Source organism: Apodemus sylvaticus, chromosome 10, assembly GCF_947179515.1.
Source record: "Apodemus sylvaticus chromosome 10, mApoSyl1.1, whole genome shotgun sequence".
NCBI classification, from domain to species: Eukaryota; Metazoa; Chordata; class Mammalia; order Rodentia; family Muridae; genus Apodemus; species Apodemus sylvaticus.
This window is the reverse complement of record NC_067481.1, coordinates 25,617,256-25,643,652: the sequence shown is the minus strand read 5'-3', so window position 1 is coordinate 25,643,652 and position 26,397 is coordinate 25,617,256. Positions and strand designations below refer to the sequence as shown.

The following is a 26,397-nucleotide window of genomic DNA, read 5'->3' as shown; positions in this document are numbered from 1 at the left end:
CAGCATGCCATGGGCCACACGCCCTTACTCACAGGGAGCAGACACCCAGAAGACCGAAGCCAGCCCAGGGGTGTCTGGGTGGAGTGGATCTGGGTGGAGGGGATTGTGGTGGGCCCTGACCCACACTGGCTGTGGTTGCCTTGGCAACGGCCTGGGTGTTTTCTTTGTGGCTGACCCCAAGCTCACTCTCTTCTGTAAGTGCTCATTTCCCACCGGGAGCAAAGACTCTGTCTTTAGGCCCCTCCCCCTTGGTGTCAGCGTCCTCCTGCTGGGCTCACTCATGCCAGCCTGGCATGACCCTCTCTGGGAGCAGCCTCCTCTTGGGGCCTCATCTAGAGCTTTCCCAGAGGGCCTAGAGGCCAGGTCTGTGGGCCTCCCTTCCCACTGTGAGGGACAGGAGTGTGTCTCAGCCAATAAAAGCCTTGGGTCAGCTGTGGGAGGAGCCATGGTTCCACTGTAGGTCAAGTGGGAGGGGCCATGGTGACATGTTCTGCATGTGCCATGACACTGTGTCTTGTGCAAACCTTGTTGAGTAGCTACATGGCTGGATATTAAACAGCTTGCATTTTCAAGATCCCACTGTGTGCTCTGGGTCCATGCTGAGACTTTTATTTCTTATTTTTTGAAATGGTCACGCTGTAGATCAGGCTATCCTCTGACTATCCTCCTGCTTCCTCAGGTGACAGTACAGACGGGCACTGTCACACCTAGTTAAGGCTCTCTTTTGTTGATTTAATTCTCTCAAAATTCTTTGGGTGAAAGTTTCTATCCACCTTCATTTTGTGTGTTGGCTCCTGTCTGGGATTGTTCCTTCCCCTCCTGGACAGATGGCGGTTGGATGGCAGGCATGGGGCTCCTCTGCCCCCTGCCCCTTGCCCCCTGCCCCAAGCCTTCCTCTTCCTTGGCTCTGACCCACTTTGAGAGTGGTGGGGATGGTGTGTCACAGACCATCCCAACCCTGGCCACAGTGGTCTGAGAAGGAGAACACTGGTAGGGAAGACCTTTTGAATCGCCTGCCGCCCGCTGTCTTGAGCAGCACAGGGTCCCAAGCTCTGAGCTGCAGGTGGCGTGTCAGTGGAGGGGCTGGGAGCTTCAGCTCGCCTGGCCGGCTTGTCAACCAGGCCTGTCAGGGCCTGCCAGGAGGGGCCTCTGCTCTCTCTAGCTGGGAACGGAGATGTGACGGCCAGAGGGTGGAGGAGCCCAGAGGCACTGCCTGCAGGGAGGAGGGCAGGCATTGTCTGTCACATGCTCCCATGGCTACATAGTCCTAGCTCTGGACTTGTCATGGTGTGTGAGGTTGTGGGTGGCTCTGGGTCTGTGTTTGATGGTGTGAGAGACCAGATGGATAATTCTCGGGGGTGGGGGTGGGGTGGGGGTCAGGGATCTTGTTGGTCACCTGTGGTTTGGGACCTAAGGTCTCGGAGGAGGTGCTGAGCAAGCCGAGGAAGGAAGAGCGGGCGGGACTGACCTTGAGCCCTGTGACTCCGGCTTCCTGAGCTCGGCTCCGCTGCTGCTATCTGTCAGCTTCCCTCCTTCTGTCCCTGACCCTCGGGCTCCGGGCAGCTCTCCACCCTGCCCCTGGTTCCTGGTGACTCTGCAGGCTTCTTTTCCTCAGCGTTTGGCCCTCCTCTCCTGGAGGGCTAGCCTGGGAGCCCATTACCCATTACTGCCTGTCTTAGAAGTCCAGGCCCCTGACAGCATGTCAGGAATCCCCTTTGTGTGTGAGGACTACCTGACCGGTGTGAAGGAGAGCAGCTGGCTGGGCCCGAGTCTGGAGCCGGGGGACACTGGAGGCACTACTGACCGAAGGGCCCGGCTGGCAGGGACTCTGTGTGCCTTAGCTTTCCAAGGGGTCTCACCCTGGCCCATGGTACCACTCTACATGTGGTAGTTGAATGGATAACCCAGAAGGTAATGTAGAGGGATCTAGGGGGTGGGGCCAGGCCCTGGGATGCAGTCCTGGGGCCACAGGAGTGAGGCCTTTTTCTCCATCCTTGTCTTTAAAGGGGGTGGGGTGGGGGGTGGAAGACAACATGGCGGTGCACACTTTTCCAGCACACAGGAGGCAGAAGCAGGTGGATCCCTGTGAGTCCAAGGACAGCCTAGACTACAAAATGAGTTAGTTCCAAGCCCTCACCTCCCCCCAAAAAGGGAAACGGGGATTGGAGAAATAGCTCAGTGATTCAGAGTGCAAACTGTCTAGCAAGAGGATTCGAGTTTGATTCCCAGAACTCATGTAGGTGGCTTACAATTGTCTATAACTTCATTTCCAGGGGAACTGATGCCCTCTTCCTGTCTTCCTGTGGCGTCTGTACTCATGTGTTTGTGAACACACACATTAAAAATAATAAAAATAAATCCTTTTTAAAAGTGGGAGCCAGGTATTGTGGTACACATCTATAACTCCAGGACTTTGAGAGGTGGAGTCAGGAGTTCAAACTCATCCTCAGCCACACAGAGAATTTAAGGCCAGCCATGTCTACAAACACATACATACATACATACATACATACATACATACAAGTAATCTTTCTCTGGTTGTAAATGCCTGTAATCTCAACATTCAGGAGGCTGAGACAGAGGAGTTACTGTGAGTTCAAGGCCAGAATAGGCTATAAACAGAATTCAATGCCACCAGGGCCACATAGTAAGACCCTGCCTCTGCAGCCCACCAGCACCCCAAAAAGGCTATCATGTATATTCAGTGCTCAGGGAAGGGTCACAAATAGCAGTACTTTTTAGAATTCTGGGTGTCCTCTCTTAGGGGTGCAGTCCTGAGCTCCTGGGCTGGGACCCTTAGGAAGATGAGTGCCAGCTGTTCACTTAGGGGGCTGGGAGGGGCTGGCCAGCGGGTGATTCCGGTAGTGGGGGAGGAAGCAGCAGGCAGGGTGTGGGGGAGGACTCTGTGCAGGAAGGCTTGGAATAGAAATCTCAGCAACGCCTGGTATTTCCCAGGCTTGCCCCTCCCCCTTGGGCTCTGGGGCCCACCCCACATTCCTTTCCCAGAGGAAACAGGAGGGAGCCAGCTCCCCAGACCTACAAGATCATTTCAAGCTGTGGCCCTGGCTTTGAGGCCCTACTGTGTACACACTACACAGGCCCTCCCCTACTTGTCTTCCCTTTCTGCTGAGGCAGCCTTCTTCGAATCTGCCAGGTTAAAAGACGGAAAGTGGACATTGCAGATTCTGGTCTCCAAGGTCTCTGTAGGCCTGGACATGCCTCTGCCCTCCCCTACAGCACCCAGACCCTTCCAAGGCCCAACCAGACAGACATCTGGGTCAGCCATGACAGGCCTGAATATAAGACCTGGGCTTGTAGTGAGATGAAGAGGCAGTTGGGGACTGGGGAGGTGGCTCAGCAGGGAAAGGTGCAAGCTGTGCAAGTCTGATGTCTGGGTTCAACCCTCTGAGCCTATGTAGAAGCCACAGGCAGACCGGAGGTTTCCCTCTGACCTTGTAGGAAAGTGGCATGTGTACCCTTATGCACATGCACGTATACACATAAATACTTAAAAAGAAAAAAAAAGCCAGGCAGTGGTGGCACACACCTGTAATCCCAGCACTCTGGGAGGCAGAGGTAGGCAGATTTCTGAGTTCGAGGCCAGCCTGGTCTACAGAGTGAGTTCCAGGACAGCCAGGACTATACAGAGAAACCCTGTCTTGAAAAAAGCAAATCCAAAAAACAAAAAAACAAAAAACAAAACAAAGCAAAACAAAAAAACAAACCCAGGTAGTGGTGGTGCACGCCTTTAGTCCCAGCACTTGGGAGGCAGAGGCAGGCGGATTTCTGAGTTCAGCCTGGTCTATAGAGTGAGTTCCAGGACAGCTAGGGATACACAGAGAAACCCTGTCTCAGAAAAACCAAAAAGAAGAGGAAGAAGAGGAAGGAGTGGAGGTAGAAGCTGCCTAGCATAGTAGCAGAGGCAGGCAGATCTCTCTAAGTTTCAGGGTTATCCTGGTCTATGCCTCAAGTTCCAGACAGCCACAGCCACATAAGGTGGCAGACAGCTGGGAGGACTTAGTGAGGAGGCCTGACAAGGGGTCAAACGCTTCCCTGTGCCTGCGCATTCTACTTTGGGTCCCAGAGTCCACATGGGTGAGGACATCTTGGTGGGATGGCCACCTTGGTCTCTGAACCGGCCTTTGGGAGGATCTGACAAGGAGGGGCAGAGCAAGAGGTAGATCCACAACTTTGGTTTTCCAGTTTTCCAGAGGCCGGGAGAAATGTCGACTGGGTTTCACTGTCCCTGGCTGCCCGCTGCCCCTCACTGGTCCTTTCCTGCTCTCCCGAGTCCTGACTCAGCCCGTGGCAGCCTCTGCTCTTCCCGTTGGGCTTCCGCAGGGTGGAGGTGGGGGTCCAGCTCCTGCATGGGCCCCACAAGCAGCAAACAGGAAACAGGAGAACAAAACCGCGCCCTGGCTGACTCGGCCCCACCACCCCGGGCCTCACCCCCACCCTTCCTCCTCTGTTCTTCCTTCCCTCCATCCTGCCCACCCACTCCCTGGAGTTGTGTTCCTTTCTGGATCTCGTGCCTCTCACATAGGTCACCTTCCTGGGGAGTGAGGACAGGGGCAGTGCCAGTGTCCCCAAACAGCCCAGCCTTGTGGCTCTCCCTCTTAGATGGGCTCTGGGCTTGGGCCCCCTTCTGTTGAGGATTTCCTTCTCAGTTAATAACTGTTCTAAATGCTTCCACGAACGCCGGGTATGACATGGGAGAACACACAGCCCAGGGCCATTGCTAGCCCTGCCTCTGCTTGGGGAAAGGATGGGACCTGGAGAGCCAGAAAAGGGGAGTGGGCAGTGTCTGGAGTCCGCCAGCGCCCATTTCGTTCCCATTAGGAAGGTGTGGAGGGTATGGTCAGGTTGGTGATGCCAGGGTTCCTGGAAGGGTCCCGGGGAAAAGGAATGAACTTCGGAGGCTGCAGTGGGGTCTCCCTGCAGCTTGAGAGTGCATCTTACACTCTGACACAGTTCACGGTGTCATTCTGGGTGGGCAGTGTGTCACCCGAAGAGCACAGAGTCCCGAAGCAAGCACGTGCTGCTCAGTGTGTGCCTGTCACCATCCTGCTTGTATGTGGTCAAGTGGGTATCTCCGGGTGGGGGGCATCTGTAAGGGTCTGACATACTTTAAATGGTTGCGCCCCATGGGGTAGGGATGTTTAAATAGAATGACCATAGATGTGCGCAGTGATATTCACGCTGAGGGTCTGTGAGCGGGGTCTGTGGAGGACAGGTGATGGGATGCTGGCGATGGATTGCGAGGCACACAGCTAGAACACGTTTCTGCAGGAGTGTAAAGTTGATGGGCCCCACAGTGTGATCGCTCAGCAGTGTGAGTCCCTGTGTTTGTATGGTGTGGTCGGTGTGTGCTGTGCCCGAGCAGGGACCGCTCGAAGCCTCTGGCGTGGGGCGGAGGGTGGGCTGGCGCGGCGCCGGGGCCGCCCCGGAGGGGGAGGCGTCTGTCCCAGCGACTTGTCGACTTGTCCCTGCCCCGCTCTGGCGGGCGCCTTCACCGGGGCAGCGCGGGAGGCGCGGCCCCGCTCTAGCCGTCCTGCCGCCGTCCGCGCGGGCTGGCCGCCCCCTCGGGGCCTCTGGGCCGCGGGCCCGCGGCTCTGGGGGGCGGGCTGGGACCCCCGGGCTCCGCCTGCCTCGGGGGGGTCCGAGGACGTCCCCCGCCGGGCGCCGAGCCGCGGAGTCCCGCACCGCACGTCCCGCTCCGGAAGCCAGGCCCGGTGCGCGCTGGGGCCGCGACGGTGGCCGCGCTCGGGGGTCCCCGCAGGCTGCTCTGGTGGGCAGTGCCGTGTGGCGCGTGGAGCGCGCGGGCGTCGAGGGCTGGTGCTGGGAGCGCGCCGTCGGCGTGGACTGCAGCGCCCCGGAGCCGCGCTGTGTCTGGCTGCCCTGTCTGAGCCACAGCGACCGCCGCGCGCCGGGACTGCGTCCGGCCAGGGTGAGCAACAGTTTTGGAGCCGGGCGGGAGCTGGACGTCAGGGGCTGTGGGCGATTGGGTTACCCACTTTCGAGTTGACAGTGTCTGGCATTCCCAGACGAACATCTTTGCAGTTGGGGAGTGTGTGAGGTTGAGAATCAGGGTGAGATTGTCAGCGTTTGGGTGGGAGCTTTCCCAGAGGTGCTAGATGGAACTTCGAGTCTGGGATGAGCACCTGTGGGCTCATCCCGTCCCTCTAGGTTTACGGGCAGTGGAAAGATGGAATTGGGGCTGATGACCTGAGGAGTCGCTGGCATATTAGGAATCCTGGAGTAAGGGGGCTGGCAGAGGCACAGTGAGAGCTAAGTTACTGACCCACACAGTGGGATCCACTCTAGTCTCCTATCTTCTTTCCTACTATCATCAGGGATGCAGACATAGAGGCACATAAGGGTTTCCTAGTGGTCAGAGGAAGTTGAGGTGACAGAATGACTCCCCAGCAGGTAGTTGGTGATACCCAGGCAGTGGCAGGACTGGGGGCAGTGTTTCTGATGTTAGGGATCTGCCGAGCTGGTAGGCGTGAGTCACAGTGGGCACCATGCCCAGCCTCAATACTGTGTTTTCTGCAATGACCTCTTTATGCTGGGGTGGGGTGGGGGGAGTGTCATTACTGTTGCGGCCAATCTATCGAGGCCCACTTCTGCCTGCTGTGTTCCCTGGCGTGTTCTTTAACAACAGTTGGTGTTTCTGGATGTCTCTTTGTTTTCAAACACGAGGATGGGCATGGTTGCAAAGAGATTTCAGCCAGGAGGGTTTAATCAACAATGCCATGGCCCGTCTCTGTACCCTAGCTGGGTGCCTGTGTCAGAGGCAAAGTTGGGGGAGCTGAGCTGTACTTCTTGGTCTTCCAAGTTCTCAATGCTGGAGCTCTCTGTTTCTGTACCTCGTACCTCTCTCCACTTAAAGATGAGAGCTAGACTCAATGTTGTCCCAGGTCAGATGGGAGGAGCCGAAACTTGCTTTTTTTTTTTTTTTTTTCTTTTTCAAGACAGGGTTTCTCTGTGTAGCCCTGGCTGTCCTGGAACTCACTTTGTAGACCAGGCTGGCCTCAAACTCAGAAATCCGCCTGCCTCTGCCTCCCAAGTGCTGGGATTAAAGGCGTGTGCCACCAGGCGGCATCGAAACTTGCATATAGGGTAACTTGAAGGATTGAGGCTAGGTCTGAAAGAACTTCCCACAGGGAGGCAACCGGCTCTGGGTCTGTGGAGTCTTCTGACAGGCTCTATGGCAGGGGGATTCCGACACTCTCTAGAGACTAATTGGAAGGGCTGGGAGGCTGGACCTGGAGGGAAAGGAACAGAGGAAACGGGGAGGCAGAGATAAGTAGGAAAGGGGGAGTAGTTGTGCTCAGATGAGGAGAAACCGTGGGAGGAAGGCACAGCCACTGTCCTGGATTACCAGCAGGTCCCCTCAGGGAGTGGCACCCCCAGGCAGCTGGCAGCTCTCAGCAGGATGTGTGTGTAGGGGAGGGGAGGGGAACATGTGGGGACCTGTCCCAGCCGCTTCTCATCACTGGGGCAGCTGGTGGCTTAAGCCTTAATCCAGGACACCAGCAAAACAATGGGCCCTGCAAACACCCTCAGCTCAGAGCCTGGGTGGGAGTAGGAAGGAGGGCAGCCCATGGTAGGCGGGGAGCAGGGGTTTCTGTGGGACCCATGAGATCATCTTTCCTAGCAGCAGAAATAGGGAATTGGGGAGGGGTGTGTTCAAATCTCAAGGAATTTCCAGTGAATGTTCTCTGGGACCCTTGGACCCCATGCATGTGGAGCTCATGGAAGAGGCCGGGGTGTAGCTACAAGGGAATGGAGCTGAGGACACCACGGGGTGGGTCCCTGTCCCTGCCAAGGACTGAGACCAGGAGTTGTCTAGGTCTCCTGGATGTGCACCCTTGTGTGCTGTGCTCCCCCGCGTGCTGTGCTCCCCTGCGTGCTGTGCACCTCGCGTGCTGTGCTTGCTCTCCCTCGGTTGAGTAGGTGAGCAGGGTGGCCTCTGAGCCTGCCTGTGCCTTCAGGTGTTTGTGAGCTCTCTTCAGCTAGCCAGAGGGCAGCTTCCCGTACTGTGGGGAGCTCCTTACAGCCCAGGTCTGATGGGCTTTCCACTGTCCATGCCAGACCCTGGGCCTCTCATCTCTTCTTCAGGTTCCTGTCCAGGCCAAGGAGGAGTAAGGGCTGGAGGCTTGTTGAAGGAGTTGGTGGGAGACTTTTGGCTTCCTGAGGGCTTTGGGTCAGAGGCAAGTGCTAGCCCAGGCTGCCCAGTTGGCTATGAGGACTTGAGGCTCTGTGGGAGACGTCTTGCTTTTCCCACGGCTCGTCCCTGGACACTCATCTTCTCTGTCAGTCTCTCTGCATGCAAGTTATCTCATACTTGTTACTGGCTGCTTATCTCGGAGTCCAAAGACGCTCAGGCAGTCTTCTATGTCACCTCCTGCCTCCTGCCCCAGATAATGGTCCTCACCTCTTCTTTGAATGGGCTGCCATGTCATCTAGGGGAATCCCAAGCCTTCCCGCGGGGTCGGACAGAAGGCAGTATCTCCCATCTGCCTTTCCGGTGAACCAGCCTGGCCTTTGGGCTGAGCTTTGCAACCTCAGCAAGTTCCTTTAGTGGCCTGGTGTCCGTTTGGGGTTCTTGATCCCACGCTCCTGGAGAGTGCATTTGTGTGCCAGTGCAGAGATGCAGCTGTGTGCTGTGTGCATGTGTGTCTGCAAGACGGGTTATGTGCACTCGCACCTGTGCCAGTGTGCCTGCATAGTGTATACATGTGGTTCTGTGAGTCTGCCTGTGCGTGCATTCATTTTTTTATTTTTATTCTTATTTATTTATTTTTTATTTTATTTTATTTTTTTTTTTTTTGGATTTGGTGTTTTTGAGACAGGATTTCTCTGTGTAGCCCCTGGCTGTCCTGGAACTCACTCTGTAGACCAGGCTGGCCTCGAACTCAGAAATTCGCCTGTCTTTGCCTCCCAGAGTGCTGGGATTACAGGCATGTGCCACCACTGCCTGGCTGATTTTTTATTTTGGTTAGTTGGTTGATTGGTTTTTTTGGCCCAGAGTTTCTCTGGCTGTCCTGGAATTCACTCTATAAACCAGGCTGGCCTTGGACTCAGAAATCTGCACCCCCTCTGCCTCCCAAGTGCTGTGATTAAGCCACTTCTGCCTGGCTTATATGTGTACATTTATATGTGTGCCTGTGTTTGTGGTATGTTCTGTGTGCATAAGTTGTGAGTGTCTTCATGTATGTCAGTGTATGTGTGGGGATGTGTAAGACTTGTATGTACTGGGCTGGAGAGATGGCTCAGAGGTTAAGAGCACTGACTGCTGCTCTTCCGAAGGTTCTGAGTTCAAATCCCATCAACCACATGGTGGCTCACAACCATCTGAATTGAGATCTGATGCTCCCTTCTGGGGTGTCTGAAGACAACTGCAGTGTACTTACATAAAATAATAAATAAATCTTAAAAAAAAAAGAGTTGCACGTACAACTTCCTATGCAGAAAAGCTGTGTGTACAGGGTCTGGTACATAGGACATGCGTACTGGCTCAATTTCCGAGAAAGCAAATGTGTCATGAGGAGAGTGAATAGAAATCTCTTAGGAAAGAAGCTTCCTGCTTTGGGAGAGTAAGAGAAGGCTATGGTGAAGGGGCCAGGGGCTGGAGGAACCCAGGCCCTCGCGCTGGGGCTGTTGGCTCCGTGTTGGGCTCCAGGCTCAGAGGCAGCTGGAGGCTCGTGGAGAGCTGTGAGTGTGGACCACATGATGCTCACCCGCCTGTCTCCCTGTGCCCTGCAGCTTCCACTGGGCCCTCGAGATGGGTGCTCTTCTGGGCGCCCCCTCCCCTGGCAGGGGCCGAAGACACTGCTGCTACGCAAGAGCCTTCAGGACGGCTTTGGTTTCACCCTGCGCCACTTCATCGTGTACCCGCCGGAGTCAGCCGTGCACTGCAGCCTGAAGGTAGGGCCACTCTGAGGGAAGCTTGGTGGGAGAGGCTAGCTGGCGTGTCCTAGCCCCTTGCCAGAGGAGCCGCACCAGAGGACCAGCCTGGATCTCTTCTGCTGCAGTCTCTGAGGAGAACTGTAAGGAGGTCACGCCAGTTGAGCCTGGGACACTTGCTTTGTGACTGTGGACAAATTCCATACCTTTTCTGGGCTCTGGAAAGGGAATGGCCATCTTGAACTGGGCCTCCTGGGACTTCTTGTTCACTTGTCCACTGGTTCTTGATCTGGTCATCTCTCTTTCTGTCCCCAGGCTGAGGGGTCAGGTACCTCAGCTTATTCTCTAGGAAGAGTCCTGGGGAGGGGTCCGAGGCCCTAGGTTTTAGGCCTAACTTAGTTCCATGTTGCCGTAGATTGGCTCACTGTGAATTTACAGGCATCTCGCTCATCAGTTTATGCTGAGGGCTACCTTTTTTTTTTTTTAATCCCCAGAGCCTTTCCACCCCTAATACAGTTTCCGGAACAGGGCCCCAGCTCCTCAGGCCAGCACAAGGTAGCCCTCAGCTGGAGAGACAGGGTCCCTGAAACACAGTGGAGGCCAGGAGGCGGCCAGGCAGCATTCTGGCCTCCCAACTTCTCTTCCTGCAGAGGAGACAGATTTCTATCAGAGTCGATGAGATGAACCCCTCTCTCCTTCCCCCGTGGCCTGGATCGGCCTGCCTAACTGTGGGGGATTCTTGATTGGGGACCTTGACCATACCACACAACCAAAGCATTAGGTTTCTCTGCATGTCTCTGCTCCTATGTGTGTGTGTGTGTGTGTGTGTGTGTGTGTGTGTGTACACGCACGCATGTGTTATGTACATGTCTTTGTCACATGCTTCGTGGCTTTCCCATGTGTATGAATCTTTGATCCGAGGACATCATGGTCATTGGCTGGCTACTCCTAAGCATGGAGGTGGGGCCTAATAGTGCAGGTGGCATCAGATAATCAAGGATGCCAGCCTCTTCACTCCTGAAGCCCCTAGCCCTTCATTCCCTTCTTCCTACCCCCCACCACCTTCTCTTGGGACACTGGGAGAGAGTGGCAGTGACAGGGCCTGTGGTGTCTCATGGTGGGCTCTCCTTCTCGTGGGTCACCGGCCAACACTGGGGAAGACAAGCCAGGGTTCGGCCCTCCCTTCCCAGAACCTGCCCCAGACTGGGAGAAGCTCTTGTCCTCAGGCTACAGGAGGCCAGAGTTCTCCGCCTGGAGCCTGTGCAGGGAGCTTAGCTGTCCAAATGCATCTGTCTGCCTCTGCCACCCGCTGCCTCTGCTGTCAGCTCAGATCAGTGGGCGTGCACCTCCCACGGGAGGTGGGCAGAGGCCCAGGTTTCAGCAGCAGCACTCAGCAACCTTCCTGATCCACCTTGGCCTGGCCTGGCCCGGGTGCCAGGGAGTCCCGAGTCTGGGCCCTGGTTCTGCTGCTGAGTCTCTGAACAAGATGACCCTGAAGGTCTGCTCAACTCTGCCATGCAGCACCTGCTGCCTTAGCCTGTCTCTACCTTCTTCCGGTTCTTCTCCAAAGCCCATGCCCTGCCCCCTCTCCTCACCAGAATGGACTCCTGGAGCTCCTAGCGGCTCTCTCCCTCCCTCCTGTAGCTGCTAGAATCCTGCCCCTTGCCTACACCCACTTCTGCTTATCAGAGAACTTTTCCTGGCTCCCTTTTCTTTCCTTTCAGATCAGAACACTTTTTAGGTCTGAGTTTTGTTGCTTGTTGGTGTCAGCTCAGCACGTCCAGCCCTAAGTGCTCCCCGCTCCCCTCCTGCTAATCGGGACTCCCAGGCCATTCTCTGAGAGAGATAGCACTGTTTACACTTGTCAGGCGCTTATCTTTGTCCACCGGGTCCTCTGCCTGTGTTTTGGGGACCTCCTCCCTTGGCCTGTGGGCTCCCGGGGTTGGGGGAAGAGGTCATGGATCTCTGGTAGATTGGATGATCTTGGAAACCTGGGGCTGTGTTACTGGGACACTTCTCCTGACTGGGGACACCTCTGACAGCTCTCCCATCTCTGTGGCGGTTGGCTACTTGGAAGGAGATAAGGGTCGGAGGTGGGGTGGCTCAGCAGGGCCGCCAGGTGCAGCGTGCTGCTGATGCTGTCCAGGGCTGAACAGTTGCTACACCCATCTCTCTGTTCCCTGCAGGAGGAAGAGAATGGAGGCCGAAGAGGAGGAGGAGGTAAGGGGTGGAGCAGGGGCGGGGCCGGATTCAGTTTCTCTCCTGCACCCCATTGGGCTGGGCCCCACCCTTCTCTCATCCCTGTCTTGCCTTTCTCTCATTTCCTGCCAGCCTAGCTCCAGGCTTCTCCTCATTCTCTGTTCTCCCTCCCCGTTTCCCCCATCTTGTCTTTCTATAGGCCTGTCCCTCCCACCGCCATCTGATACCGAGGACTCTGGGTGACGCATACCCATCTGGTTCCACCCTCTCTCTACTTTCTCCCAGAACAGAGTTAAGGCTAAGGCTATGGGGCTTGTGGCTTAGGGTGTACTGAGCATGGGCTCATCCTATAGCTGGGCCAAGGGACTATAGATGGGCCAAGGGAGGTCCTAAGTATGTATTAAAATGAGAGCCTAACTCACCTTGTTGTCACCTTTGCTATCCTAAGGGTCCTTTGCTGGCTCTCAGACTCCGAGGTATTTAAAGCTGAATTCCCCAAACAGGCAGCTTTCCTGCCGTCTCTGTGGGCAGCCGTGGTGACATGGTCGTCCTGAGGTCTTGTGCCACGGAAGAAGGGGTTCACTGTCCTAGCACAGGTTCCCGTAAGGGAGTCTTGTTGGCAAATGATGGAGTTAGTATCCATCCTTGTCCTGCTGGAATCCCTGACCCTGGAGAGGGGGGTGGGCACCACAAGTATACTGGGCATCTCTGGTTCTGTGCCACGTCGTCTCCACACTTGTGAGGTCTCCCAGCTTGTGTCTTCATGACTTGATAGGTGCATTATTTTAAAAAAAAAAGATTTATGATCATTTGTGTCTGAGTATATGTATGTATATATGTGTGTGTGTATGGATGGATGTGCGCTATGTATGTGCAGGGAGCCAGAGTGCTAGAAGAATGTGTCAGTCCCCTGGAATTAGAGTTAGTTAGAATTAGAATTAGTGTGCAAGTTGTGAGCTGCCACATGCACACCAGACCGAGGCCCTGTGCAAGAATAGACAGTGCTCTTAAACCTCTGATCCATCTCTCCAGCCCGGATAGAGGCCTCCTTTTAAACATTATTAGCACTTGTGTGTGTGTGTGTGTGTGTGTGTGTGTGTGTGTGTGCTTGGGCTCATGCCAGATTGTGCATGTGCCATGCAGAGTGTGTAGACATGAGAGGACGGCTTGGCAGAGTTAGCGCTGTCCTCCCTCCTTTGTGTGGGTTTCAGAGACTCAGTTCAGACATCAGACTCACACCCAGGTGTCTTTCCCCACTGACCCCTCCTGTCAGTCCTGTGGGGTCCTCTCCTTTATCTTGTGGCTTGTGTATGAAGTCTGCTCAACCGAGAACTCTGGGAGGGCAGGGGCTATGTGCACCACACACACTGTGTAGTCTGGCTTCTAGCACAGGACAGAGCTGGCTCATGGATCTGGGCAGCTCTCTAAGTGTCCCTCTCCTGGTGTGGGCCCTTAGCTGGCTGTGGGCATAGGTCCTGCGGATGTGTGGGTCATTGCATGCTTGTGCCTGTGTGTGACCATCCTCTGAGTGTGTGTCCTCTGTGTGTGTAGCTGTGCATGGGTGTGACCTTCAGCAAGCACCCCCAGCTAACCTGGCTGATGCCCACCAGGACCCTCCCCACGGCACCGCCTGGAGCCCATGGACACCATCTTTGTGAAGAATGTGAAGGAGGGTGGCCCCGCCCATAGGGCGGGGCTTCGCACAGGTAAGCCTGCCTGTGACCTGATATAATACTTCTCTAGGGCTCACATCACTTTTAATTGGGTTTGGATTCATGAACCCAGATGCTGGGAGGAACCCAGAAGTTCCTCTCTCTTTGCTTTATTCATGCTTAGTACAGGGGTACACTGCACCCCTGCTATGGATTCTCACACATGACCCCATCCCTTGTCCCTAGGAGACCGGCTGGTGAAGGTGAATGGGGAGAGTGTCATTGGGAAGACATACTCCCAGGTCATAGGTCTGATCCAGAACAGGTGAGTGTCTGGCCTTCCTGCTTCCAAGGTACCAGGCAGGCACCCAGACTCCCCTTGCCCCAGCCTGGGCCCTGCAGTGGATCCCTCTCCCCAGACTCTCCCTGGCTGTCCTGTTCCGTCTGCTTGACCGCCCCTCTCCCTGTCTCTGCAGTGATGACACCCTGGAGCTCTCCATCATGCCCAAGGATGAGGACATCCTGCAGCTGGTGAGTCCTGCTGTCTGCGTGGAGGGCCCTGTGGGAGCCAAGAGAAGGAAACAGCCCGGCATTGCTCACCTGGGGTTTCCAGGCCCATCCCTGGGCTGGGGCTGCTTCTTGCTTCACTCTAACCTGCTCTGTGCTAGAGAGAGAGGAGGTTCTGGCCTTGGTAAGCAGGATTCCTGCCAGGGTATCTGAAAAGAGGGTGGCCCAGCGGGCCCTGCCAGCCTGGCATGTTCTTGTTTGCTCCTGTGAGGGAATGCCTGTTCCCTGTACCCCTCCCCACTTGGCCTGAGGGAACACGGCTCTGGAGTTGTGTCCATGATGCACACTCCAAACACCACCCTTCAATACACCCCAGAGCCACAGGTACCACTTGGTACACATCAGGACACTCAAGCCTGCACAGCCCTGTACAGCTCAGCTCCAGAGAAGACACAGAGCATTGCAGGGCAGGACTCACAGAGCCTCTCCCTGTCTCTGTGCTGCCATAGTCCGTTCTCTATGCCAGTGTACCACAGTACCCAGGTAGCACACAGTGGGACCTCATAACAGCCTCACAGTAGCACACAGTGGGACCTCACAGTAGCCTTGCTTGCACCTCTGTCTTGTAGCACAAATTACACACATCTGGATTCTGGGCTGTGGTGATGTAAGCACACACTGGTGCGTTATCGTGACGCTGCCCACAAATGTCACAGCGTGCCTCAGCCCCTCTCAGACACCTATACTTAGTGATATCACAGGATCCCAAATTCATCCACGTGAGATATAAATTCTGAACCTGTCATAACCAGTGTCTCAGCACTCCGAGAACATAAAACCCTTTGGGAGGGTGCCACCCAAAGGCCTGCCCAGCTTGTCTTGTGTGAAGCAAGCCCAGAGCCTTGTGTCTGGAGCCTGGGACAGTCCCCTTTGCCTAGTGCCCTGTTCTTGGTCTCTTGACTCCTCCCCAGACGCCAGCTTGCTTGCCCCTTCGGTCACTGCCCCTCAGAGGATGGCTGAGGGCCAAGCCCAGAGGCTCAGAGCTGCTGTGCTGGCTTTGGCTGTGTCACTGTAATGACAGGGCCACACTTGGCATGATGCCTCCCGGGGGAACCTCCGTTCCTGACCTCAATTGTCCCCTTGCACTTCCTGGAGTCTAGGGGGAAAGAATGGAGGCTCAGAGAGGTGCATGGCTCACCCCGAGTCTTAAAGAGCTTGCCTGTACTTCAGTTATGAGAGAGTAACAGGGCATGGCGCCCTGGCTCAGTCCAGCTGGCAGGGGCAAGGGGCACCGAGGGCAGCAGCCTTGGATTCTGCCAGACCGAGACCCAAGGAGGCTGGCATCCCCAGATGTCAACAGCTGGGAGCTCCACTACCCGCCATCTCCAGTCAGCCAGAGGGTGGGGCCCAGGCATTCCTGTGGTTGGGAGCCAAGGCTGGAGGCCAATCGGGTGGCGGCAGTTGCTGACGCCACCACCGACGCGGCAAGTCCCCTCCACACCCATCCTCCCTCCTCCTACCGCCAGGCAGCCGAAAGAGAGAGAGCCGGGTGGGGGAGAAGGGGGAGCTTCAGGGAGGGCTGGCTGAGGAGACTGAGGGACTCAAATCAGCTGGGCAGGGGCTGTGGTGAGAAGCAGCCGGACAGCAGGCACAGGCTGTGGGATGCTGCCTCTGCCACCGTGATGCTGGGAGCCCCGGGAGCCAGCAGGATGGCAGGAGGGAGAGGTATGTGTTGCTGGCCCAGTATGCCAGACTGGAGGGGCCGAGTTTGCGGGGGTGTGGTTAGCTGGTCCTTGTCACATGATGTTTGTGTTTGGGACTAGAGGGGTAGTTATTTGTGTATCTCATTGTGTGTGCCCTGTGTGTATTTCTCTGGGTGTGTATCTTGCCGTTTGTCTGTGATGTGGTGTAGTGTGTGTGTATGTCTGGGCTCACCCTTCCACCCTTTGCTGAAACAGGAGGCCCTCAGCTCAGCCAGTGCTTGGCTCGGCCAGGGCCACAGGGCTGCTGTCCGGGGGTGGGGTGCCTCCTTTTCTGGCTGGGCCTGGGCACCAGCCCTGTCACTCCTCAGCAATGCAGCGTCAGCTTCAGCAGCCACTGCCAAATTCCAGGCCTAGGGGTGGCAGAAGGTGGCCCGAGGCCCCTTAGCTTGTCCAGCCCCTTTAAACTGGTCTCTGGGGGGCAAGAAGTGGTCATGTTCTTCACCCCAAGGCACAGGCCCTGGGCCCCAAATCTTCTCACCCTATAGTGAAGGGACTTTGGGTTCTTCCAGCCTCCGCCTACCCTCAGACCACCCCTCCTTGGACACACCCACTCCTTAGCCAGCTTTCTAAGGTCCTCTACCACCTTGACAGATTTCTGCCAATTTCCCCACTAAACTACCACCAGGAGCTGTGGGCATGGTTGGCCATAAAGGAACTGTAGGCGGTGCAGGGCAGCATGGAGGGGGCAGGATGGGGAGGGCCCTAGCAAACAGATGTTGGAATGTTTGTGGCTAAAGGCTGTCCTTGTTTTAAAAGTCTTCCAGAAATCTGGCAATTTTGAGACAGAGAGAGAGAGAGAGAGAGAGAGAGAGAGAGAGAGAGAGAGAGAGAATCTTATCTCTTTGTCCTCCCCCAGGACTCTCCTTGGAGCACGCCCTCGCCCCTCACCCATTCAGGATGCCCCCATTTAATCATCTCCCTTCCATTTCCTTCTGAGGACCTTGGTACCCTAGGGCTGTCTCATTCCTGTCCTCTGAGTCCAGTTTGGTCATGCTTTTATGCCTCTGTTTCTGGCCAGGCCTACTCCCAGGATGCCTACCTGAAGGGCAACGAGCCGTATTCTGGAGAGGCCCGCAGCATCCCAGAGCCACCTCCACTCTGCTACCCGCGGAAGACCTATGCCCCGCCAGCCCGGGCCCCTGCCTGGGCCACAATGGTGCCTGAGCCCATCTCAGCACTACCCACAGATCCCCGGAGTCCTGCTGCCTGGAGTGACCCAGGGTCGCGTGTCCCGTCTGCCACCCGTGCCCACCTGGACAACTCTTCCTTGGGGATGAGCCAGCCCCGCCCAAGCCCTGGTGCCTTTCCCCACCTCCCTTCAGAGTCCCGGACGCCCCGTGCCTTCCCAGAGCCTGGCAGCCGGGTGCTTCCCAGCAGACTGGAGTGCCAGCAGGCTCTGTCACACTGGCTGTCAAATCAGATACCCCGCAGGGCGGGGGAGAGACGGTGCCCAGCCATGCCACCCAGGGCCCGCAGTGCCTCCCAGGACCGGTTGGAGGATGTGACTACCCACCACCCATGGCCCTGCTCCACCTCCCAGGATGCCTTGAGCCAGCTGGGCCAGGAGGGTTGGCACCGAGCTCGCTCAGACGATTACTTGAGCCGGGCTACCCGCTCTGCAGAAGCACTGGGCCCAGGAGCACTGGTGTCCCCTCGCCTTGAGCGCTGTGGCTGGGCTTCCCAGCGCCCGTCTGCCCGCACTTCTGCCTGCCCTTCTCGGGACTTGCCCCAGGCCCCTACCCCATCTGGCCTGCAGGGCCTGGATGACGTCGGGTACATTGGGTATCGGAGCTATAGCCCGTCATTCCAGCGCCGGACTGGTCTCCTGCACGCCCTCTCCTTCCGGGACTCACCCTTCGGGGGTCTTCCCACCTTCAGCTTGGCCCAGTCTCCTGCATCATTCCCACCAGAGGCCTCCGAACCACCTAGGGTCGTGCGGCCAGATCCTAGCACCCGAGCGCTGGAGCCTCCCGCAGAGGATCATCGAGATGAGGTGGTCCTGAGGCAGAAGCCACCGACGGGTCGTAAGGTCCAGCTGACCCCAGCAAGGCAGATGAACCTTGGATTTAGTGATGAGTCCCCAGAACCAGAGGCCAGAGGGGAGCGCCCAGGCAGGAAGGTGGCCCCTTTGGCCACTACAGAAGACTCCCTGGCTTCTATTCCCTTTATTGGTGAGTGTAACAAGTGGCTGGCTGAGGGTCCCAGTCGCCATCTTTTTGTGCCTCATCTCCCTGTCTACTGTGCCCGAGTCTGTGGTGTGCCGATCGAGAGGGGCATCTGGGTTCTGCCTCTCTCTTCGTCTGTTTGTCCATTCCTCAAAGCTTGCTTCTTTCCTCTGTTTCCCATTCCTTCATTCCTGTAGCCATCTTTCCGCCCACCTTTTCTCTCCTCCATCCCTCCCTCTGCATCCGTCCTTAGCTCCGTCCATTCTTCCATCATTAGTTCTAGTTTTTCCCTCCTTCCTCCTACTCACCCTTCTACATTTCTTTGTGTCTTTCATTGTCTTTCCACCTCTTACAATCCTCTAATAGATATGTAATCAGGTCCTGTGCTAGGCTTCAGGCCTACCTGGTGGATGGTTGTTCAGACAGAAAGCGTAAAGGACAGACAGCCTCTGTGGATGAGGAACGGCTCTGTGACCTAAATGGGTGTGGTCGGCACTGGAAAAATATTGGAAAAACATTTGGCTAAGAAGGATTTGAGGTAGTCTGAGGAAGAGTATTCAAAGAGAAAGACGGGACTGTGCAGAGCCTGTGGTGGGAGGGGCCGACCGCACTTCTAGACCATGTGGTCCTTTCCTGTCCGAGGCTCAGCTCAGACTTTACCCTCACACAGAGGAGGCTGTGATGGCTGCCCTAGAGTGAGGAGAGGCAAAAAGGCAGGGATGTGAGGCGATCTCCAGCTTTTTGGCTTGCCTAGAGAGTGGTGCCTCATCTCCCTGTTGGGGATGGGGGTGCAGAAAGAACAAGAAAAAGATTAGGACTGTGAAAAAGCAAGGCAGGCCAGGCTGGGTCTATGGGCTGTGGAGAAAGGCTGGACTGGAAGACGGTGGTATTAGGTCCACGTCCTGAGCCTGGTGGTTTGTAGCTGAGTGGCCTGGGAACTAGGAAGAAGCTTAGGAAGGAAGGTAGGACGCCTGTGTTGGGGGTCCAGCCGTGTCTCAGCAAGTCCCAGCCTCTTGTCAGGTGTGCCCATCTAACGCGGAGACAAAACACGTGTGCCCGGAAGTCAACGATCCGATAGAATATAGCCTTGTGATTTAGGAGCCCACTTCAAGGAGGGTGGCTCAGTGCTGCTCCTCGTGCCCTTGATGCAATGGAAGGCTCAGCACCTGCTAAACGGAGACACTCCTTGACCACACTCTTGTGGGCGAGGCACCCTGGGCCGCAGGCACGGAGCCGGAAATGCCCTAGTGAGGGAGAGTTTGGGGTCTGCAGTGTGAGCTGCCTGGGGTCTCACCCCTTCTCTCCTCTGCTGGCAGATGAGCCCACCAGCCCCAGCATTGACCTTCAAGCCAAGCACGTCCCTGCCTCCGCCGTGGTCTCCAGTGCCATGAACTCAGCCCCTGTCCTGGGAACCAGCCCATCTTCGCCAACCTTCACCTTTGCCCTCAGTCGCCATTACTCCCAGGACTGCAGTGAGTGTCTCTGGCCTGTGTCACCCCCTCCTCTGCCATCTAGCCCCTGTGGGTCTTTTTCCCAATGTCTACTTGCTTCTTTGGGGGCCCGATGGGAGAGCCCACTTCTGACCAGGAGGGAGGGCTCCTAGGGTGTCCGCCAACCTGCCGTTTACTGACCTGGGGCCTCCTGTGGGCGCCTTTCAGGCAGCATCAAGGCCGGCCGCCGCTCCTCCTACCTGCTGGCCATCACCACGGAGCGCTCCAAGTCCTGTGATGATGGACTGAACACCTTCCGGGATGAGGGCCGAGTGCTCCGGTGAGCCCACGTCTGCACGGGGCGGGGCGGTGTCCGCTCCCCTAGGATGAGCCATGGGTTTGGGTGGTGGGAGTCTGGGCCTGGGCCGACAGCTACAGCCCTCACCTTCCGTCCTTGCTCCCCAGGCGCCTTCCCAACCGCGTGCCAAGCCTACGAATGCTGCGAAGCTTCTTCACTGATGGGGTAAGCCAGCAGAAGCTCGTGTGTGCATCTGTGCATGTGCGTATGTGTGTGTCTGTGTGTGTGAGAGAGAGAGTGTTTGTGTGTGTGTGTGAGAGAGAGAGAGAGACTGCGTGTGTGTGTGTGTGTGTGTGTGTGTGTGTGAGTGAGTGAGTGAGAGAGAGAGAGAGAGAGAGAGAGAGAGAGAGAGAGAGAGACCGTCTGGTGTGTGTATCTGGGTGCATGTGTGTCTGTGTCTGTTTGCATGTGTGTGTGTCTGGGTGCGTGTGGGTATGTATGTCTGTCTGTCTGTCTCTAGAAGTGTGGTAGCTTGTCTCGGGTTCCATAGCTGTGACCCCCTAAGTGAAGTGCTTTGCCTGCTCGCCCTTCCCTGCACTTCATCTTCATGCCATCCATGTGACCTGCCTCCCACCGGAAGACTGCCCTTGTCCTCCAGGCTGGAAAGTCCCAAACCACAGAGCAGCCCTTCCTCTCTCCCTCTCTCCCTCCCTCCCTCTCCCTCTCCCTTGCCCTTTCCCTCGCCCTCTCCCTCTCTTCCTCTCTCCCTCTCTCCCTCTCCCCCTCTCTCCCTCCCTCTCTCTATCTCTCCCTCCCTCTCTCTCTCTCTCCCTCTCTCTCCCTCTCTCTCTTCGATGCTGGGAATAGAACCAAGGACTTAAGTGTGGTAGGCACAGCCTGGGCAATATCTCCAGCTCTTTTTGTTATCATTATTTGTTTTCAGACAGCGTCTTAGAGTGTAGTTCTGGCTGGCCTCATTCTGTAGACCAGGCTGGCCTTGAACTCAGGGCCTAGCTTACAAATCCTGATTTCTCTTCTCTTCTCTTCTCTTCTCTTCTCTTCTCTTCTCTTCTCTTCTCTTCTCTTCTCTTCTCTTCTGTCTCTTTTTCTTTTTCTTTTTTTGGTTTTCCGAGACAGGGTTTCTCTGTGTAGCCCTGGCTGTCCTGGAACTCACTTTGTAGAACAGGCTGGCCTCAGACTCAGAAATCTGCCTGCCTCTGCCTCCCAAGAGCTGGTACTTTTTTTCCTTTTTTAATGGATTTATTCCTTTTAAGAAATTTTTAGTTAAGTGTTATATATGTGTTTGCTTGTTGTATGTGTGCGTATGGGTGTGTGTATATGGGTGTGTGTATATGGGTGTGTGTGTATGAGTGTGTGTGTGTGTGTGCATGTGTATGGGTGTGTGCATGTGTGTGGTGTGTGCAGGTGCCCCTAGGAGGCCAGAGGCGTGGTTTCTCCGATAGCTGTACCCATAGGTGCTTATTAGCTCTACAATATGAATCAATCCAGATTCTTTCTCTTAATTTTTTTCTTTAGGTTTATTTATTTCATGTGTCTGAGTGTTTTGCCTACATGTATATACATGTGCCCTGCTCATGCCTACTGCTGGAGAGATCAGTTACAGATGGTTGTGAGCTACCATGTGGGTGCTGGGAGCTAAACCTGGGTCCTCCAAAACAATAACCAGTGCGCTTAACCGCTGAGCCATCCCTCCAGCCCTTGGTTTCTTAGGACTGGGCCTTTTTTTTAAATTAATTAATTAATTTATTTTTAAATTTTATTTTATTTATAAGAATACACACTGCACCAGAAGACGGCATCGGATCCTACTATAGATGTTTGTGAGTCACCAGGTGGTTGCTGGGAATTGAACTCAGGACCTCTGGAAGAGCAGTCAGTGCTCTTAACCGCTGAGCCATCTCTCCAGCCCCAGGCCAGGTCTTCATAGACCTTAAAGACAGTGTTTAATCCAGGCTGGCTTCGAACTTGAGATGTTCCTGCATCAGCCTCCCGAGTGCTGGGCCCTCTGAGCTTGCTGTGAAGCCCCACCCACGTGCCTTTTTCGGCCTCCTGGTCATTTGTGCACTTTCCTCACATGCATGTGTGCTTTGTTCTCTTTACACCTTCAGGGCCACCTGGCTCCCCTTGTCACTTCCTCAGTTTACTGACCTTTCCCTGGACAGGCCAGCTCTAGGCTGGATTCCTGTTGACACCATCGTGTCTTGTTTAACTCCTGGTGGGTTTGACGCCCTGTCCCATCACTGCTTGGTCTTGCTTGATGTTCCCACTTCTGCCGTTTACCTAACTCCTTATTGCCACAGTCGCTTCCTTCCCTGTTTCCTCAATTCCTTTGAGGCTGTAAAGCTGAAGGAAGCCCAGGTTGGCTTTTGCAGCGAGGGGAGTCAGGTGTCCTGCTGGCAGGGCCAACTCTTTCCTCCTTTCCGGCTTCTTCATGCGGTCTCATGACCTCAGCACAAACAGTCCAGAGAGTACAAGCAAGGCCTGCCCAGGAGGTCACACAGCACATCGGGGTCCAGCCCAGCCACACGCCAGGCCCGTGAGGCTGCCAGGAGCCCATGAGGCCCCTGAGATGCTGGTACTATGGGAGCCACCCTAAATTGCCTAATGTTTTCTCCCTACAGTCTCTAGATAGCTGGGGCACCTCTGAGGATGCCGACGCCCCCTCTAAACGGCACTCAACCTCTGACCTCTCCGATGCGCCCTTCAGTGATGTCAGGAGAGAAGGCTGGTTATGTTACAAGCAGATCCTCACCAAGAAGGGGAAGGTAAGGTGGCCCGAGGAAGGAGGACGGACTGCGTGCTCGGGCAGAACTTCCAGGCCCTCTCATACCTGCCCTGAAGCTTCTGGTGCCACCTCCACCCCCCCCCCCCAAAAATGAAACCAAACCAAAAAATTTACTTCAGGCAAGCCTGGGGACTCAAGGTTAGATGCTGGGAGGAGCTTCTGGGGGGAGGGGATTTACTGAAGTCTGGAAAGGAGGTTACAAAGCTGTTCGTGCTGTGGAAGTGCACTGCACAGCAAGCCATGTTTGGTAACCTGACCAAGCCATTCTTGAAAAAGACCATGAATGAGCGACGGGGGTCGGGTAAAGGAGAGAGAGGGTAGGGTGAAGGAAGCAGAGGCCAGCCCTCATCGGCCTACGAGGGAGGTCCTGGGGCGCAGACTTGGTCTAAGGACAGCCGAAACCCTTGGGGCTCTGACAGCTCACGTGGCTTCCTCAGGTGACTTAGTGAGGGAAGGCAGGGAGTAAGGGGACTGTGTAGAAGCCACCTTGAGATCCAGCTGAGAGCCTTTGTGAACCGGTGAGGAGGACAGGAGGGGATGATGGGACTCAGAAGGGAAGGTGGGGCTCTAATCTCCCTTGTGGGAGCCCTGGGCTGGAGGGAGGGAAGAAAGGGAGGCCGGGCGGGTTGGGCAGATCTGGCCTTGATCCTTGGTGCTGAGGCTTCTTGCTCTGAGGACTCAGAGCCCAGTGCTTATGACTCAGTGTCTGTAAGGGGAGCTGACTAACACTTTCCCAAACCTGCTCCTCAGCATTTAGAAGACGTGGTGTGAACAAGGGTGCACCATACTATGTGTGGTGAGCCTAGGCTGTAATCCAAGCTCTCAGGGAGACTGAGACAGGAGGATGGGAAGTTCATGACCTCTCTAAGCTACAGAGTGAGTTCAAGGCCAGCCTTAGCAACTTACTAAAGTTCTGTTTCAAAATAAAATATAAAATAAAGGCTAGGGGCTGGGGATCTAGACTATTGGTAAATGTTTGCCTAGTCACACTACACACACACACACACACACACACACACACACACAAAAGAGAATAGTGTTTTTCTTGTGGGTTGTGCCTCAGGCGCTCTTGCCTAACTTATGGAAGGGCCTGGGTTCCACTCAGCATTGCAGGAAGAGTGGAGAAAAAGTGGGACTAGGGTCCCCACAGAGCTTGGCACTTGGGGGCTGCTCAGGTTCCTCTGTCTTGCTGCCATTAGAGGAATCCGTCAGTATTTATGGGGGCTCCAGATTCGTGGCCACGTCAGCCCCATATATAAAGCAGCCTGGGATCTGTGTGAGGCGTACGCCGTCCTCCCAGGCACTATAACTCATCTCCAGATGACATGTTGCCTCATGCTACGTAAGGCCATGTAAATAGTTGTTTCCGTGGGTTGATTATGGGATGTGGAGGGGAAAAAAACATCTGTTGTTTCCTGAGTGCTTTTGATCCACGTTTGGTTAAATCCATGGTTCTGGAACCTGTACAAGAATCCCTGGAGGAGTGGAGTCTGGAAAGGGCGGACTAGGAAATAGAGATTGAATTTCTACACAGCCACATGTTGCTGTGTGCGTGTGGCTTCAGGAGCGAACTTCAGTCCCTTGAGCTATGAGTCAAGAGGAGAGAGGTGTGGGCTGTGTGAGCCGGGGGGCCCAAAGCCCCTGCTCCTCCTGAGGGACTGATGAACTTGTAGTGACTTAGGTGAGGGAGCCAGCTTGCCCAGTCCTGTCCTTTTGGGGTTGATGACCACAGAGAAAGTGCTAATTGCTTCTCAGTGACAGGTGCACTGATGGCCACAGCACAGGGAGGCTAAGGGCTTAGCAGGCTGGGGCTTGTATGTCTAGGAGATTGAGACAAAGCTTGTGGGAGTCTGTATTAGAGAAGAAGTGGGTGAGAGGGAGTATCTTGGGGGAGACCCCTCACTAAGGGCTGGAGGGAGGCTGAGCGTGCCCGGAGCCCGGTTGCCTGGAGAGCCCAGAGCAGCTGGTAGAAGGTGAAGTGGGAATTTGGTACCTGGGGGAACTTTCCTGTCCTGAGATACGGGGTAAAGTGCAGAGATGTGTGACGTAGGATAGTAGTGTGTCTGTGCCGGAAGGAGTCTGCACCATTGCTGTTGTTTACGTGGTCAAGGCGCTGGGATGGGACCAGGAGCTGTTTGTAAGAGATTCTAGGGAAAAGGTTGGCTGACGGCCTCTGGGGCTGAGGAAGGTGGAGGATACACCAAGGGTCTTAGCTCCTGGCTTGGCTGGCAGGGGCCACTCTCCCTTGAGTTTCTGGCCGCTTGAAGGGAGGATTTGGGGAGCGGAAGGTCTGTTGGAGCTGTGTGATCCTACACATCTCGGCTGAGATCCGGTGAATGGAAACTCAGAGGTATGGTGGACAGGGAGACACAGGGAGGCCTACATCTTGGCTAGGTGTGCACAAGCACCTGTGACCTAAGGAACAGAGAGAAGGAGATGACAAGGACCTAGTCGAGTCTCCCCCCCCCACTCCACCCCTTTGATTTTTGGAGACAAGGTTTCTCTGTGTAGCCCTGGCTGTCCTGGAAATCACTCTGTAGACCAGGCTGGCCTTGAACTCAGAGTTCCGCCTGTTTCTGCTTCCCGAGTGCTGGGATAAAAGGCACGTGCCACAACAGGATCTTGACAGGAAGTGGGAACTGGGAAGGTGAGGTTGGTCATGAAACTAAAGGGACATGGGAAGATGGCAGTCACTCCAAGAAGGGGTGGACGAGGAGGGGCAGGGGACTGCGGGAGTTGTACAAACAGAGCCTGTGGCACAATATCCTCTACGTCCACGTGTGGCAGAAAAATGTCTTAGTGCCACTTCTCTTAGGGAGCCTGGCCCAGCTTTGGGTGACACTGCTAGCCCAGCCTCAGGGTTTTCTGGTTAGGGACAGGCAGTGACCCCTTGGCTCACTGAGCAGTTCTGTCACTTGTTTACTTGGTCCCACGTCTGGAAACTAAAAGAAGTGCCGTGGAATCAGAGTCAGCTGCAGACCCTAGGTCTGTCTGGGGTAGCCTCATGTCATCTACACCAGCAGTTCCAGTCTCCCTCTCCCATCCTCAGCCTCCTTCAGAGACCACCAATGCCAGGCAGAAGATGGGTGCGTGCATGCTGTACCCCTTAGCAGGGCCACTGTGTGAGGGAAATGACCCTGGACCCTTCCTTACCTCTCATTATCCATTAGCGGTGATGCCAGGGGAAAACTTGACTTACTCAGGATTATCCAGATGGTTCAGTCTCAGGGGGGCCCTTGGGGCCACCTCATGCTAACACGGTTATTCTCTTGGAACAGGAATCTCATTTATTACATTAGTGGTAGGGCTGCTCCAGTTGGCCCTGTCTTAGCCCAGCAGCTCTGTGAATGTGTGCTAGGCTAAGGGAATCCTCCCTAAGAGAAGGTGGACATGGCAGCTTCAGCCCTGCTCTGTGGAGGGTCTTGGGGCCCTCACCCTCAGAACATAGAGCAGACTGAATATAGCTAATGAACGGTTGCTCGGCACCTAGCCCTGGGCTGGGCGCGTGTCCCAGCAGCTTGCTATGTAGCCAGGACACCCACAGCCAGGACGTGAGCCATGAGACGGTCAGAGGCACCTCAGTCCCAGAGCTGATGCTGGTGACTTGAGCTTAGAGCGGAAGGAGGCAGCCACATAAAGAAACGAGAGAAACTGAACACCTGGCC

At 55.5% G+C, this 26,397-nt stretch overlaps 1 protein-coding gene across 1 annotated transcript in view; it reads left to right on the top strand.

The window, feature by feature from the left end:
• Window positions 1-5,485: 5,485 nt before the first annotated feature.
• The window catches only part of Arhgap23 (Rho GTPase activating protein 23), a 64,889-nt gene continuing 43,977 nt past the window's right edge, over window positions 5,486-26,397 (top strand). The window contains 11 exon segments of the mRNA XM_052197481.1: window positions 5,486-5,947; window positions 9,772-9,933; window positions 12,099-12,132; window positions 13,722-13,817; window positions 14,010-14,088; window positions 14,240-14,294; window positions 17,052-18,204; window positions 19,515-19,670; window positions 19,857-19,968; window positions 20,094-20,151; window positions 22,569-22,712. Coding sequence (XP_052053441.1) covers window positions 13,751-13,817; window positions 14,010-14,088; window positions 14,240-14,294; window positions 17,052-18,204; window positions 19,515-19,670; window positions 19,857-19,968; window positions 20,094-20,151; window positions 22,569-22,712 — 1,824 coding nt within the window. The 5' untranslated portion in view covers window positions 5,486-5,947; window positions 9,772-9,933; window positions 12,099-12,132; window positions 13,722-13,750.